This window comes from Hermetia illucens, chromosome 3 (assembly GCF_905115235.1).
Source record: "Hermetia illucens chromosome 3, iHerIll2.2.curated.20191125, whole genome shotgun sequence".
In the NCBI taxonomy this organism is placed as follows: Eukaryota; Metazoa; Arthropoda; class Insecta; order Diptera; family Stratiomyidae; genus Hermetia; species Hermetia illucens.
Genome location: NC_051851.1, coordinates 83,762,557 through 83,780,583, shown reverse-complemented (window position 1 = coordinate 83,780,583; position 18,027 = coordinate 83,762,557). Strand labels below are relative to the sequence as shown.

General features: G+C 41.5%; 1 protein-coding gene across 2 annotated transcripts; it reads right to left on the bottom strand.

Moving 5' to 3' along the window:
- Positions 1-4,897: 4,897 nt before the first annotated feature.
- Positions 4,898-16,111, bottom strand: LOC119652357 (peroxiredoxin-2). Of its 2 annotated transcripts, none has more exons than XM_038056440.1 (4): positions 15,895-16,111; positions 15,768-15,840; positions 15,572-15,713; positions 4,898-5,417 (listed from the first exon to the last, which is right to left on the bottom strand). In XM_038056440.1, the coding sequence occupies exons 1-4, from the start codon at positions 15,925-15,927 to the stop codon at positions 4,955-4,957; spliced, it is 711 nt and encodes a 236-aa protein (XP_037912368.1). In that variant the 5' UTR covers positions 15,928-16,111; the 3' UTR covers positions 4,898-4,954. The 2 variants fall into 2 exon arrangements, with proteins under 2 accessions (XP_037912368.1, XP_037912369.1); XM_038056441.1 differs by having other exon boundaries at positions 15,768-15,822; positions 15,895-16,110.
- Positions 16,112-18,027: the final 1,916 nt, after the last annotated feature.

Genomic DNA, 18,027 nt, shown 5'->3' with positions numbered 1-18,027 from the left:
CTCTGGAGAGGTCCACGTATGTTTGTGGACTACTTTCCGAGCAAACCAGGTACTTCCAGCAACCATTTCGTGTGACACTGCTAATTGAATGATCCACAGTCCGTTATTTGTATTTTTGTGTAAGTTATGTGAGCCAACGTATCGCCTGAATACTGGCTCCTTCCCTACTTGGCTGTTAAAATCCACAAGTATGATTTTGATATCATATCTGGGACAGGCTTCGAGGCGTCGTTCTACTGCCCCGTAGAAGGTATACTTCTCCGACTCTGCCGTCTCCTCTATAGGGGCGTGAACGTTAATGAGGCTTATATTTCTAAATTTGTCTCGCAAGAGCAGAATGCACAGCCGTTCGCTTATGTTTTCAAAGCCGATAACAGCAGGTTTTATTTTTTGGCTGACTAAGAAACCTACTCCGAGCACATGGTTTACTGGAAGGCCACTATAATATATGGTGTAACGACTCTTCTCCAGGAAACCGGTCCCTGTCCAACGCATCTCCTACAACGCTGTTACATCAGCCCTATATTGGGACAGAGTATCGGCTAGCTGCTCAGCAGCTTCATCTCTGTACAGGGAGCGCACGTTCCATTAGAAAATCGCAAATCGTTATTCCTTTGTCGTTGCCGGGTTCGTCATTGTGTTATTCGTCCAGTCCGAGGCTCCTGATGTAGCTTCGTAACAAGTTGTTTTCCGTGTAGGGTTGTCAGCCCTACCCAACCCTCAACCTGGAGGACCATTTGGTACAATTTGTCCCGTTTTTAGTCGCGGGAGACTCGCCTTCGTCCTTCTCCGTCTGCAGCGTTCGTTAAGAAAGAGCTGCGGTGATCACGTTGAGGTGGAGATAGTGTTTGGTAGTAGAGCTGTTGGTGTTTCGCCCTGGGATCCCTTTGACCACAAAGAATCTTATAATCGTAATTATTTTTACTGAAGAAGGGAGGACGTCGCTCTCGAATTATATATATATATATATATATATATATATATATGTTACCTTCAAAATAAAAAGTTGTTTAAGGAAAGCTACTCTTTGTCTATTAAACATATGGTACCATCAAGTTTGATATGAATTCTACTACTATTAGCAAACTTATAGCGTTAAATTTGCTTTCATCGTCTGAATTTAATGAATTCTAAAACTTCAGAAAATATCAGCACCATAGATTCAATCGTTTCAAATACACTATATCAGATCATATACGTATATAGGACTGCTTTAAAACGCTTTCAGCTGAAAACCATTTACTAAATGTATTAATTATCAATTAGGAGCTAATTCTGTTTCTGAACCGGACAACGCCACCTAAGATTATCAAATACTCAAACCAGCGTTAGTGGATTTTATGAAATCACAATGGTTAAACGTTAAACGGGAAGGACAAGAAATTTGAAGGAAATTCAACTATTATTAAGAACGTTATATATTTATTTATTATTCTGTTAAGGGAAAGTCGCACCGCGTCCTTGAAGAACTATTGTCCCCCTTTTACTGGTTATAGTGTACCTATTGATCACAGTATCTCAAGCAGGCCTGCAACCGTTAGGAACTTTAGTATGTTCCCTACTTCCAGATCTTTCCGCTTTTGCATCTGGTATTAGGTGTTCTCCTAGATGTCTCTACCGACTTTGCACAAGTGCCGGACACTGTCCCAGGACGTGTATAGAGGTTTCGTCCTCCTCCTCACAAAACCTGCAGGCAGTGTCCGTAGATATCCCTAGCTTCCCTAGGTGATAGTTCAGCCGACAATGACCAGTGAGAATTCCCACTATGATTCGGAGGTTCTTTTTGGTGAGGTTTAAGCAATCCTTTGTGCGTATGGGTTCGTATCCCCACCCTGGACTGCTCCATCCCTGATAGGCCCGCCCAGTATAGTTCCCTCAACCGTTCCTCTTCATTTCTTAGATTCATAGCCATGAAACCGTGATCGCTGCTTGACTATCGATGAGAATAGCAATGTTCTGCCCCCTGTAGTTCCTTTGCAGATTAAAGGAGGCACATTTGTCTATGGCGTATATTTCCGCCTGGAATATGCAAGTGTACCTGCCCATTGACTCAAAGTACATTTTCCTTGGGCCAATGACACCGGCACCCGCTCCCTCTGCTGTGAGGGATCCGTCAGTGTACCAAGTAATCAGTTGCTGGTTTAAGCCGTATGTCGCAGCCACGCTCTCCCAGTTTGCCTTGTTACTCCAACGTGTTTCAAACTTCTTATCGAAGTGAAACCTCGTTCCTTGGTATCAGTAATTCGGGATACCGCCTAGAAAGAATATCAATCTTCCTTCGATTTAGGCAGCTCCCCGCCTCACTCATACTACCGGCCATCCTGAATATTGCCCTCCTTGCCTGCATCTGTGTGTGCAGATGGAGAGGGGTTAATCCCAGAAGGACCTCCAGGGGTCTAGGAGCCGTTGGGCATGTCCTCATTGCCCCACTGATACACACGCAAGCCAGCCTTTGAAGCTTATGTAATTCCCTGGCTCGTGTGCTGAATTGGGTTCTTTCTGCCCAGATTACCGCTCCATAGGAAATCATTGGCCTTACTATTGCAGTATATATCCAAAGTAACATTTTCGGCCTGCAGCCCCATTTTTTCCTGCTATGGATCTGCAAGTCATCAGAGCCCTCGTGGCTTTCCGACATGTGTCTTCCAGAGTAATTTTTGGTCTAGCGTAATTCCCAAATATTTGACCTCTGTTGCTCTCTGGCTCTCAGGTGATCCAGCTTACGCCTTCTAGTGAATGGTACTATGGTGGTTTTGGTTGGGATAATTCACAGTCCCACCTTCCTGCACCAGGCACTAGTAACCCTTAATCCAGTTTGGATTCTATCACATAGGGCCCATAGGAACTTGTATTCCAGTATTTGTTAACACGTCCAGGAGTTCATCCATTACCATACTCAACATCAGCGGCGATAGTACTCCACCCTGTGGACAGCCTTGAGTGGTGTTCATGATAATAGAATTTGTACCTGTCGGTACCTCTATTTGTCTGCTTTCTAGCGTTTTGCCCATCCAGAGTGCCAGGGTGTTTTCTACTCCTTTGCGGCTCAGGGCATCCTGTATCTTTGTGTGCGATGTGTTGTCGAATGCTCCTTCGATATCCAAAAATGCGCACAGTGCAATTTCTTTTGTTTCTATGGCGTCCCGTAGTACCTCTGTTAGCTGATACAGAGCAGTTTTAGTTAACTGTCCTGCCCGGTAAGCGTGTTGACAGTGATGTAGGGGATTACGCTTTAGAACGTTAGTTCTAATATAGTTGTCTATGACCTTCTCCACCGTTTTGAGTACGAACGATGTTAGGCAGATTGGTCTGAAAGATTTAGGGTGAAAAGGATCCTTTTTACCCGCTTTCGGAATAAAGACCACTTTTGCCCGTCTCCATGCCCTTGATATGTAACCCAACGGTATATAGCGTGGAGGTTTAGCATTTATATGAATTGACTGCACTCTGTAAGTGTATGACATCATCCTCATATAAAGTGGGCCATCTGAACAGAAGGAAGCCTTTGAATATCTTATTTTTACCTTTTTTATTATTTATTTGTATATCAGAATCAATTAGTCCAGGCAGCTGTTTGCGCGCGGAGTGCATACATATAAGCAGAAGTGGAATATGTTTGTTTGATGATGAGCAATACTCATGACTTTAATATGTACAAGTGTATAGTTTGCAGTTTGGAAATATATGAAGGGCTAATTTTTTGCTATGCACGAATGGTAAAACGGGCATAGAAATGTTGAGGGGTAGCAGTGTGGAGCCAGCCGCTTAGAGGAGATTCATCCGAGCTCCGCACCAAAGTAGAGCAACTCACCACGATTCGAAATTCACCCGCCTGAGTGGTTCGCCTAATGGTTGGCAGCAGGTCGACAACCACGGGGTCGGCCAAGCAACCGGGCAGAAACAGTTTGCCATCAACAGAAAAAACTGAAAATAAAAAAAAAAACAGTCTCCATGTGTGCGCTGAGGAATATTACTCCGAATCGTGAATAAGACAATAATAAGATCAAATTTAAGCATCTAAAATAATTTAAAATAAAGTGTAGATACCACAGACACAAAGCCTTTATACCCTAAGCGTCGCGCTTCCGGTATTTCGACTTGTTACTTACCTGAACCGTTATACGCCTCTCGGCTAAGTAGCTGATAATGATAAAACATACTTCTTCTTTTTCTTCAGCCTTTGTTCCATTCACAAGCGGGGTCGCCTCGTTGTGATCGGAATAATAAAACATTCGATTTATAGAGAAAACTACTTCTGCATTTAAGTTGCTGAGAAAGTAAATGGAGATTTTTCCATCATTTCCGCAGACACTCGGATAGAGATAGAAATGAAGAAAAATTTCACATGTCAAAATTTGCTGCTTCAGGATGCGTTGACAGTGTTAAGCCTGGCCTGACGTGATCTTGAAAGAACACCTACTTTGGCCAGAAACCGACCACGATGGTGCATGGCCGTAGTTGACATGCTATTTCCTTTATAGGGGTTCATGGCATTCATATCAGAAAAAAAAAACATTAAAAAAACGTATTTTTTTATACTTTTTTGCCCATTACGCCCAGAAATACCAGAACGAAAATAATTTGAAAAGTTTGTATTTTAGAAAAAGCAATGCTTGCAAAATCGTTTCTTGCTTCTTGATACGTATACATATGTTCGGTCATAGTCCTGCAAATGAGGAACTGAAACCTCCACTTGACTTTGCTTGGAGGAAAAAAAAGTCTGGTAATTGCTGGCTTTTAGCTTTGAAACACAGCCTTTGCATAGTAACGAGAAGCCTTCTCAGAAATAATCCAATAATACTGTCTTTTCCTAGGTATAAACGATTCTTCTCTTTATTAGGTCGCTTCGAGTTGCCTTTGAAGCTTTCCAAAGGAAATGCCGAAATGAAACAATTCGTTATTATAGAAAAACGAACTTTATTACCGAATAACTCTTCTTCAACTAAGCCTTGCTTCAACCATGTTTATTGAAATATTCTTTGGATTTTTGTACGTCCGGCTTAATGGTGTCTGGATTTTCCTTGGGATCCCAATTGGCTGGACACACTTCTCCGTGCTTTTCTACAAATTGGAAAGCCTTTATCAATCGTATACATTCACTAACCGATCGGCCAACTGGTAAATCGTTTACGGAGAACTGTCGCAAGACACCATTAGGATCAATTATGAAAGTTCCTCGTAATGCGACTCCATCTTTTTCGAGAAGAACTCCATAATTGAGTGAGATTTGTTTTGTAATATCGGCCAAAAGTGGATAGTTCAACTTCCCTAAACCGCCATGTTTTCGATCGGTGTTGATCCATGCTAAATGTGAAAATTGCGAATCGACCGATACGCCAACTACTTCGGCTCCAAGCTCCTTGAATTCATTGATGCGATCGCTGAACGAGATGATTTCAGTGGGACAAACGAATGTGCTGGAAAGAAAAGTATCATTGGTGGTGGTATTGAAAATTAATGCTAGGAATAAAAGCTTTTCCAATATATTAGCAGCTAATGTTCTTACTGTGCATTATATATAAAATTCAAAATTTCAGACGCCAATTCGATACTTCCCTGCATATATGTGCTAAGTGACAACTTCAATTTCATAGGGTGTTAGGCATTTCGATTTTTTTTCTGAATGTGTGTATTTTAATTCAATCGTTCATAACTGTAATGAAGAGACCACGTTATTGTTTTCTTAACCCCCTCTCTTGGCCTTATCGTGGTGAAGCAGCTTGGTAAGGAAAATTCTCTCGAGGAATCAAAGGTGAAATCTTAGCTGCAGCTATAATCAAAAGCCCAAGCCAAGGTATGACCACCATGCCGATAACTGAAGCGTTACGATGGGGCTGCAAACGGTGAACTCCGGCTACCAAACGATTCCCTGTGTCAACTAGCTTTGCCTCGACAAATGGACTTTGACTATCAATGAAAAACAACAATGTTGGTCCTGCTAATTCAACCATGACTTATGCGGCAACCCTGAGCTCATCAATGGAGAACCTGAGTTTAAATTTCCACTTTCCACTTATTCAATTCGGGACCAATCCAATGGGAATACATCCCTTAAGAGACCAACTGAAGGCGCCCCTTTGTCAGCACTCCTAATCTTGGGCTCCAGTCGAGGCCAAAATTTTACCTACGAGTTAGGATTTGACTTCGGGCAAGAAAAGTGAATCCGGCAAATTGGCCTCTGGCACACCAGGACCCCGGGGTTGATGATGGCGCGTAGATGTAGTCAACACGATAGGCTCCACATGAGAGACAATAACAATCATTGCAGAGTTCACGGAAGGCAAATTGAGCTATGTACAACCCGAGTCGGAAAATTACTCCCTTTGTCGTCATTGATGACACTTGAAGCATTTAAGCAAACACTTCCCTTCCGAATAACTACTAAATTAAAAATATCTGATAACTCTTACCAGAATACAACAAGGCAAGACTATTCTACCGTCAATAAAATCCTTGTGGGGAACAAGTTCTTGGCAACACCCTTCGAAACAATAACCGGCATCATTCTCCATGGAATAGATTAATTTTCGCTGAAAATCTAAACGCTCAAGGAGCTGTATTACCAGCATCAAAACCTTCGCCACATCCTGCACGGAGGCCACGAATGTCAAGTTGGACCTCTGATTGGTCACTTTTGACGTCACCTTCGATGAAGACCACATCAAAAACATAAAGGCAATCCAGCATAAAAATTTCGCTACGAACAAATCTGAAACACAATGCAAGAAGTGCAAATGCTACTTGATCTACCGCTGCAAAACAATGGAGCAGACGAGGAGAAATGCCCAAAAGCAAGCACCACCCTTCCGTGACATTCCAATGCAAACGACTCTAGGATCGAGCCGTCCCATTACTAATCCGACTTTCACATGTGTGTTCGCGTCTCCCGCAGTCGCCATATAAAGCAGACCAACACCGATTGTCCGGTCCTAACGACCAAACCGTTTCAACGATCTTGAATTTGCCAAGAAATCGCAGGAATACTTGTAGATGTTCAATGCGATCATTGGCAACCTGACTTTCATCAATGGACGTTTGAACCATCGAATTGAAAATCAACTATATCATCCGAGCTCGCAGGCACATTTTTTAACGAACACAAACCCCACATAGTACTTCTGTGCGATACAAGGTTGCACTATAATTATAAACTTTACCTTCCAACTTCAACCTTTTCCGTACACAATCCAATCCTCATTCCATAGGTGATCTTTACCATCTGTTTCACCAATGTCAAATCAGTCGAAGTCAGCCTTCTTTTGAAACCCAATTGAACTTGGTTTTCGTGGCGCTGTTTACTGCCCCAAAAAGTCGTTCGATATCCACGATTTCCACTGGAGTTAATCTTTTTCACCCTCCCTACCAAGGACATAAAATAAAGCCTGGTACTTAATAATAGGTGCAGACTTCAACACCAGGCACAAATTTGGATTCGACGCAAGTCGAACCAGACCATCGACCAAACAGTCCGCCAGTACACTGAAGCTGATTCTGATCCGCCTTCTCAACTACTCAACTAATGATGTCTTCGACGATATTAAATATAAAAAGACATTTTGGCGGAGACTATTTAGAAATATATAGTCTCGCTAGTCAAATCATTGAAGGAATATTACACATTCGCTATCAAAATTTCGAAACCAAGGTCAGCGAAGCAATTTCCCAACTTCAATCGATACCATCCTTCTATCTCACCCAACTCACAAAAAATCTCTTCAACCGTCCTCTTAACCACGCAAATCAGTACTGAACATCCCGCCCAATCACTTTCTCACACCGCAAATCGTTACGACATCAATTATGACGTCTATAGTCCTTAGAAAATATCAAGCATTTCCATATTTCTTTACTCAATTATCAACCAATGCCCCCTCAACACCCATTTCTCTTACGATTGAAAGAGTGCGCGTATAACTTCCTCCTCTAAAAAATATAGAATTTCTCTGCGAAGATTTTCGAGTGGATAATTAACTTTACTATTGAGGAGCAGTTTCTAACTTAGCGCTCAAAAAGTAGAAAGATGATTAACGGTTTCGTCAACTCATCAGACACTGCCTCACTTTTGCCCTGGGAGTAGCGTGACCGAAAATGGCAACAAATGGGTATCGAAGGTAATGCGACTTCAGAATATCCTCGCCGGTTGTCACTAGAAAAATAGGGTTTGGTAAAGGCGGAATTTAATTATATGATGATAAACAAGATATCCCCCGAAATTCAAAAACCCTTGGTGGAGCCTGCTTCATTAGCTCCTAAAAACGACAGAAGTTGGAGACAATGCAGTGATTACCGTCACCCAAACGCAGATGGATAGATTTGAAGCGCAATTATCACCCGGACGATATGCTCAAAAGGGTTACTTGTACGCTATTCGATTCTTTTGAGTTAACCCGTATGTCCTTCGGTCTCCGCAACACAGCACAAACCTTTCAGTGTTTTCTGGACGCGGGTTTCCGTGGCCTACCTTTCTTCTACTGTTACTTGCTCCTTATTGAAAATTTACGGAAAGTTTTTGTTATGTAAGTTCGCATCGCTAACCAAGGCAAAAATTTCAAATCACTGGGTTTTTACTCTCAGATGTTGAGTGCTATAGAATAAAAATATAGCATTTACAACAGAGAACTTGTAATCTACGTGGGAATCAAATATTTTCGCTATTTGTTGGAATGTACGATTTTTACGATCATAAAAGCGCTTATTTTCGAGTTTAATCATCACCCAGATGAAGCGACCCCCATGCAAATACAAATACGGTAGCGAAATATATTGTGCAATTTTCATAAACATGTGACCACGTGGAGAGCACATGAAACATCATAGCGGATGGCTTATTGCGACCGAACAACATCAATGACATCACTAAACCCGTTATCATTTCTATTAACCCAGAATTCTAATATAAAAAGTCCTACGGTTTGCGCGCACAAATACTTTACAGCGATATAGGGGCAGGCATAGCGAGGCTGTATTTCCCTTCCGCATTTTGAGAGGAAAGTTTTTGAGCCCTTCCGCGAACTCTCATACCCAAGGGCGCGTGAGGAGCAAATGGATCGGAAATATGTACATATGGCCTGGCATGAATAAAGACCACGCAAAATGGTCAAAAACTTGCTTAGTATGCCAAACGTCTAAGATTATCAAATACCCCCTCAAAAACCCATTTTAACATTTGTTAGCAACAGGAGTATTCATATTGATGTCGTTGGATTACTCCCTTCAGCACGCGAATCCATCCACGCACTCAAGATCATAGGCCATTTCCCACGATGATTGATGCAACCGTGGAAATGATAGCCGCAGAGTTTTATTAAGTTTCGGAGCTCCGGTCACCACTACTGATCGGATATCACAGCTAGCTAGAATCAGTATTGTCCAATCATAATTGCAATTCATTGGCTGTAACCGCACGAGGAGAACTGCTTACCATCCAGCAGTAAATGGCACTGAACACTCAAAGCAGGCTTGATGTGCCACAATAGCAAACACTTTCCTCGGTACTACCCGCAGAACAATCAAGAAGTACCTTAAATACTCATCAGCCGACGCATACCCGGCAAATTTTTCGTCAGTGAGTACATCACAGCCGACTTCCATATAGTAGTTGAGCAAAAACTTTGACCAACCGCCGTCGATCACCAAAGTACAAAGACCTGTTCACATGTGCACGTGCCTTCATACGAAAGAAACTAAAATGTGCTTACAAGGCCTTACTCCGGCCCCATTTCAAATAACAGCGGAAGGGAAACAACGATCTCGACGGAAGGGTTTAAGCCAACGCAAATTCTCAACCCAAAATTACGTGAATCATTAGACTCGGCAATGTTCACAGGAAACAATTTTCGAATATTTGCGCATTCAGAGGAATCATCAAAACATACTCTGGCCCGAGAAAGAAAACAATTTCACGGAAATCAATGTCATTTCACAGTACAAATGACTCTTAAGGGGGTGTCCCGTGTGTCGGGTTGGAGAAATCGATTTTTTTTGCATGAATTGTATCTATATATAGTGGAGAATATGGGGCAAAGGGATTTTCCAACATTCCGAGTCGTTCAGAAATTACAGTGTTAAACAGGTAAGGAGTTTGCAGCCGCGGCTAGAGAACTCGATGAGAAAGAGCATCGAATCTTTTTTTACCTGAGCCTTATAAATTCGAACACAGGTATAAATATAAAAAGATGGAAAACCAATCAATTGTCTAAACTTATTTGCTGTTTGGAATAAAAAGGATAATCCAGTCTAGAGTGAGCACTGAAAGGCTTTCAAGCTATACTCAGTTATATTTTGTTGTAAGTATTGTGCTGTTTGTGTTCAGTGATTTTTTTAAATGGATCGTACGAAGGGAGATCGCTTTAACGTTCAACGTTATGCTCGCACTAAAAACGAGTATTTCATGGGAATCGATACTTATCAGAGAAGAAAAAAGCAAGCATGAACATGGATGTTTCAATTGCGACAAGTTTTGTATATTGTATATTGGATTTTGCTGAGTTTTTTCCGGTATTTCTGCAAATAATAAAATATACGTAGTAGTAAAAAAGGAATGCGTAGGACATGTCGAGAAAAGAATGGGAACGCGGCTTAGAAATGCAAAGAAGAATCACAAAGGCTTTGGTGGAAAAGGGGCTGGAAAACTTACTGATAAGGTTATTAACGACCTCACTACATTTTTTGGGCTAGCTATTCGTCGACACGCAAATTCGATAGAAGGAATGAAGCAAGAAATTTGGGCAATTTTCTTCCATAAATGTTCTACAGAAGAAAATCCTCAGCATCAAAATTGTCCAGCAGGCGAGGACAGTTGGTGCAAATAGCGCAAAGTGGAAGCTAAAGGAGAGCTGGATAGTTTCCACTACGAGAAGGTACCTTTGACTGAAGAAGTTCAAACAGTCATTAGACCAATCTACGAAGATTTGTCACGAGATGATCTCTTGAACAGATGTTTAGGAGCTGAGACCCAGAATAACAATGAGTCGTTAAATGCATTGATCTGGACCTTCGCTCCTAAACACCTTCATTCTGGGGCCAAGGTTGTAGAAATAGCCACTTTTCTGGCTGTAATTATTTTCAATGAGGGATTCAATAGCATTCTCAAAATCCTAGTGACAATGGGATGTTAAGTTGGTCACATATGTCAGGTTTATGTCGACGCCGTAATGGAGCGCGGATTTGGCGGTCCGAACGACGATCGACTGACCTCACTAAAAGAGCCAGAATTGAAAGCAGAGAGCAACAATCGGCCTTACAAGACTTTTTTGAAGAAACGGAGGGTGCTCTCTATGGACTAGCAGATAATGGTGAGTTAAAATTTTACTGTTGATAATCACATTTAAATTTTCAAATGCATTTTTCTCGAAACTGCATCTTGAAAACCGGCTGCCACCATAGCTCAAAATCTATCCAACCAAACTCTTTGAAATTTTCACGACTTCTTTAATACATATTTCTACGGTCCGCATTTTTTTTTTTTTTCATAAAAAAGCCCTAAAAAAACACCAAAATCAAAAAAATTAAGTTTAAAAGTCCACCAAAAATGTATCTTTTAATATTTTCTAATTATCCTAGTTTGCGGACCGTAAAATGCCGTTTAGTTTTTTTTCTTCAGATGAACACAGCACCCTCCAGCGTGGCAGCAGAAAAACACATTTTTTGGAGATGGGTGCACAAATTGACACGTATTCCAAAAACCAGCTACGATATCAAGCTGAAAAATTTATCACATATACTAGAGATATCAATAAACCAATGGTAAAAAAATCACCTTTCTATCTTTATCCAGTTCTTCAAAATAATTTTTCAAAAAAAGGCAAAAAAAACGGCCTTCACACGGGATGACCCCCTTAAGCCTTTGCCACACAGAACGCAATCTGTCGCGGCGAGCGGCGATCTCTGCCCCCAGCGATTTGTCAATTTGGTTGTGTCATGCAATATTGCATTGCACAATGCTGACCACATTGCCTCCTACAGGGTTCTGTAATCCTGTAGTGTACCGTTACGGTCTTGAATGAAGTGCTCTAACACACTTCAAGGGCCTGATCCAATATGGATTGTTGTGCCAACGATTATTATTATTATTAATATTGCATTCCACATGCCAGACACAACACGATCTGCCGTAGCGACCCACTTTAGATCGCGGTGGTGAGCGATTTGTACAAACAAATTTACAGAATTGGTAAGCGATCTGTTCAGTGCAATGAGTGAAAATACGAAGGTGTTAATAGAAAAGGTGATTATGAAATTATTAATGTTTCCCTTGTTTCTTTTGGTTTTTGCCAATTCATTGTGCACTTTTCAGTGGTAGGATGTAATAGGTGATGCAATTCTTTAAAAATTTCTCAAGACAAATGGAGATACTAGAGAAATCTATCTTCTTTTGATTGTTTACGACCGAGACGATGGAATTTTCCAAATATTCTTCTTTTTTTATCTCATGCACTCAACATAATCTTTTTCTTTTGTTGCATTGAAATGAAGGGGTACCTTCTAATCTGAACTACTCACTTTTGGTTCGGAGGTGGTTAGTTAGCCAAAGTTTAATTAGATTAAACGATTGAAGAAGATTGTTTCCTTTATTGCCTAAGAATGTGGTAACAAAAAACGAATACAGTTGGTCCCCGAAATACTGTATTTGTTTTCTTTTCACCAAATTCTTAGCCTATTTTAATCTTGTCAACCCGTTCCATTTTATTTATTGATTTTTATCCAAAATTTATGAGAAATTTTCGACGCTACTAAATCATTAGAAAGTTATTCCAAATACGGGATCGTTCACAAGATGCCGATCATCGCGATAATCGCGCGATCTCTGATCGCCGCGACAGATCACTTTCTGTACGCCAAAGGCTTTAAGCTGCATCAATTTGATACTTCTCTTGTCAGTGGAAAGAAGGGTTGAATAAAAATTTGGCGCCATGTAGTTCTGGAAGAAATGCAATCATAGAATTTAGAATTTCAGGGAATCTCAACACGAAATTTCCTACTGAAATCAATGAGTTCGCTAAAAGCATTTTGAACATGGCGTAAAAGTCGCAATGCCCTCAGAGCCGTACCATTTGGAAGTGCGCATAAAACGGAACGGCATTCATTGACAACGCTCGCGAGCGCCTAATGTAGCACAGCTTTATGGGGGGAGTATTCAGATTTCAGATTTATTTATTGAGCAAAGAAAAGAAATACATATGCGGCACAAAAAGATAATAACTTAAAAGCTGAAGCATGACTAATTAAGTATGTAACGCTAACCTACGGAAATATCCGGCCTAGCCGGTTACATTGTATGAAATGAAAAGGTCGCGAATGTCAATGCTCATTTGACATAGCATGTGCTTCACCTAAGAATAATTTACAACTAAACAAACATAACACAAAATAGTACTCCATACTGGAAAACGAGAAAATGGGAGTTTTTAGGCACCGGTGGACAGGATTGAACGACGGATTCGGAGTAAAGCGCAGTCCTTTCTCGAAGGTGATAGCAAACTGAGAAAGGGTTTTGCTCATTTCGGACCTGTGCAAGGACAGTAACGAAAGGCGAGAGGGATGAAGAGGCCTGTGGGATTGCGGGGCATGTATTGTGGAGCCTAATTGGTAGGAGGGACCCTAATTTACGGGAGAAATTAATGTTTACAGATATCACATATTGTACAGACTAATTAATGTTGATTGACTTAATCGAGACTAGGTGAAGAAAAATAATGAAAGGATTGACTGCCAAAACATTGGCCCTACGCTGTTAGCCTTTGTGGAAGTCCGGGGAGGAGCTTTGATAAAAGGAGGTGAAGGAGGGAGGGAAGTCATGATGGTTGAGAGGAGAATTACTGCCCGAGAGGAGAGCCAGCCCTGACACGTAGCACCTCTGCTCGCGTAACGAGATTTTTTATCAGTGGGTTAGTGTATGGCAGCCACTTTTTCAGTCTGACACGCGACAGTTTGATCATATGCGGAATTATGGGGCAAACCCCGGAGAGGTCGTACAGGAGAGAATTTTTGTGAAATTTTAGGTTTGGCCTTCTGTATTTCCAAGTATCGTCCTTTCGAAGCATTACGTTAGGTGACATGGTAACCCATGCTGGGATACCATAGGTCAGGATTTGACGAATAAGAGTTTTGTATAAAAGAGTTTTTGAGGCACGGAACAGGGCCTGAAATGAAAGGAGGTTTTTTAAGGCAGTTGAGGCCTTAGAAGCATTGGCAATAGCAGATCTGATGTGAGGGTTGGATTTAAGTTTGTTGTTGAGAGATTCCCAGGTATTTAATGTTAAATGGAGGTTTTTACTTTCTGGCACTGTGCGCCAGTGGCACTTCCCTGGGTCTCTGAAGCAAATAACCTCAAACTTAAGGGAATTAACGATAACGGCCGCCGGTTAAAATTTGGAATGACCCTATTAGTTAGGAGTTTGAGAGAGGCTAGTGAGGGCCTGAGTCCGCTCACATGATGGTGTCATTGGCGAAGAGGATCCCTCTTAATGCGGGAGGGTCACTGTCGTTGTGGGGAAAGGGCGAGTGATGGTCTGCCCGAGTTGTCGTTGGTGTGAGATAAGTTTACTGGAGGAAGTGGAATATCGTGGAGGAAGACTAAATAATTTTTAACGAACGAAAACTCAAGAATGTACCCTAAAAAATGGCAATATTCTAGACAGATGTACATGGAAGCAGGAGGATGATTGCTCCATTCGAATTTGTGCAAGCAGTGGGTCAGCATTATGACGAGTAAATAGTAACAACATATCAAGTCAGTTGATGTGGGGTTGTCAGCAATGCCTGCTGAAACTAGTGTCAACTGAACGAAACATTTCTGATGTGGATACCAGGGAACCCGAACATTGTTACTAATGAGGAGGCTGACAGACTGCGGAGGGACTGTCTCCACTATAGTGGCTCCAGAGGCAAGATTTGACAGCAGCCCATTCACTGTCAATCTGCTCAAAAAGGGTGAAGTTGTAAGAATTCGGGTAGCTGAACTGAGGAATTTGAATTTCTGTCATAAGGCGAACATCCTTTTGGAAGAACCCGAGGCCTCTAGACCGGCATTTTTATTGCTCCTCAAGAAGAGGATATGGAAAGCTTGGTGCGGCTTTTCACGGGGCAACCATATATAATAGTGGTGACCCAGCTTATATTTGGCCAATGGGAGGAAGAGCCACTCTGCACTTCATATGCAACTGCCTGGCCACCGTAGACCACAAATGAAAGTCTTCTTTAAAGTGCATTCAGAATCGCAGCAAAGGGGAGCCTTTGAATAGGCAAATTTAAGAGGATAGCACATGGGGTTTTATAAAAGGCCTCAGTGCTTGGACCTACGATTCCCCCCTGCAAGCTAATTTAACTAACAATTTGGCTCATTATGGCAAAGTTGATAAACATGAATGCAATATTTCCGTTGAAAGTTACACAGCACAGATATGTAGGGAGGCATCGATGTATCGTTCACCAAATAGCGGAAATCCTCGAGAACAAAATCTTTCAATTTCAATACTGGTGAGTATCATCCATTTGAAGCATGCACAGGAATCTGATAAATTCTTATTCAGTGTGGAATCGAACGCGAATGATAGGTCCTCGTTGTACTTACAAATCCAATGGATAGAAGAACAGCACCAGATACTTTCCCTTAAAGTCGGATAGTTTAATTTCCTTGAAATCATTCCCAACGACTGCAACTCCTTGGAAATCAGGAGCGGGTTGTTGCACCTTGCAGGCGAGGAGCCGGGAACCTACAAAATGCTTTGTCATCAAATCTGTTCAAACTTATCCAACTTTGTAGTTACTTGTTTGAATCAAGCGCTTCGGCTCGAATTTGGTCTGCCGCAATAGAGATGAAACCTGGAAAGGATATTTTGTCTTATGTAATTTCTAGAATGGAGGGTTGGAATTTTCACGCTCCTCTGGACTCACATTTCTGGCTAGTACGCGTCCCACGAAAGACATGTTGCCGAGGATTTTGGCTGAATCAAAACGGTATGATTTTCTGCGTAAGTCTAATTTAAATTCTAGGGGCCGAGATATTCCCGATTAATGTTAAAATAATCAATTGCCGGTTTTTCAGAAGGAAAAGCTCAGCCGGTCAATAGACATGAATATAAAAAATTGGTTATCGACTGTCAATGGTTTCAAAGGTTGGATTTTATCTCTTTATTGACGGCGGAGCCCTCTCTTGGGTAGTGTCGCAGTTTTCAATAGTGAACCGGAAATGGAAGGCATGACGTAAAGGAATTTAGACAGTCCAAGGTGTCCAAGGCAAATTCCTATTCAGATTTAATAAGAGTTCAATAATTCTGAAAGAAAATGACTTTTCCTTTCTTATAACAGCAATACTTACGCTAGAGATTGCATTACAAGACTCTATTTCACAGAAGACACGCTCGCCGACAGCGGATGTGTAATGATGTTGATTTTAAATGGCTTCTGATTAGGAAAACAATAGTTAAATGGGGACTGTAAGTAGAAATTGAACAAACGGGGAAAGACCTCGAAGTTGGAGACCACGATCAAGTAATAATAATAATCGTTGGCGTAACAATCCATATTGGATCAGGGGCTTAAAGTGTGTTAGAGCACTTCATTCAAGACTGTAACGGCACATTACAGTACACTGTGGTCAGCATTACGCTCGTCCGAGATTTTTACCCTGATTTGACTCAAGTACTCTCATTCACAGCTGAGGCGACTGGTATCCGACAGTCAGTCACGATCACAAATCCCTCTGTCACCAGTGCGATTTGAACCGGGCCCTTTAGTTACGAGCCATCCGATCAAGTAACCCGTCTTTAATATCAAATCAAACGACATCGAAAAATATTAAACTCCATCTTTCAACCAATTGAAAAATTGATAAGCTTTGTTCTTATGGGTATTTGCATACAGTGAATCAAACAAAAAGTTTCCAGATGCTGTAATAAACTTTGAAGTCGTTATTGTTGTTTTTATTTGTTTGTCCCCTGGGATCCGGCAGGTTAACAGTCCAAACATGACCCGATACTACCCTCGAAGTACACCAACAGAATTGATGACAGGCACTTAGCCTATATTGCTAGAAACACACTACTGTTTATGGCCAGAAACAGCCAAACATAAATTTGTTAAGTTTGATTCTTTTTTTGAATTAGCTGACACACTTACAAACACATAAGTGTCAAAGCCTGCCCGGGCAGACTGGATACGTGTTGCAAGCTTAACAGGTAGTAGTTTTTAATGTTTTAGGGTTATGAATGTTTAGTCGTTATTGAGTTGATAATATTTAAGTTGAAAAAGTTAATTCATGCGATGATCCATATTAGTTATCGTAGTTCGTGATTATGACCAGGATGTATTATAAGTTTTAGTATACAAAAAGATGCAGAGTCGGAGAAGGATACCTTTTACGAGGCAGTAGAATGAACCCTCGAAGCCTGTCCCAGATATGATATCAAAATCATACTTGGGGAGTTTAACAGCCAAGTAGGGAAGGAGCCCGTAGTCAGGCGATACATTGACTCGTATAGCTTACATAAAAATGCAAATGATAACGGACTGCGGATTATTCAATTAGCAGTGTCACCCGAAATGGTTGTTGGAAGTACCTGGTTTGCGCGGAAAGAGGTCCACAAACACACGCGGGCCTTTCCAGACGGGACCACTTTCAACCAAATTGACCACGTGTTGATCGAACACCGCCACCTCTCAGCCTTGATGAATGTCAGAACATATAGGGGGGCTAATATAGACCCGGATCACTATCTCTTTGCCATGGTGCTCCGAGCTCGAATAACAACACCACCCAGAATCCCCTCTGACGATCGGGTGAGAGTTAATACTCCGCAATACCTATAAGGAAGAAATGGGTGCCGCAATCACCGAAGTCAACAGAGATCCTGGAGATGAAGCATCAACAAATGATCTTTAAAATCACCTGAAGAACGTTATCATAAATGCGGCCACAAACATACTTGGCCCCAGCCACAAAAAGAGTCGGAACGGCTGGTTTGACGATGAATGTAAGCTAGCAACGGAACGGAAGAATGCCGCATATCGAGAAATGTTGCATTCTCA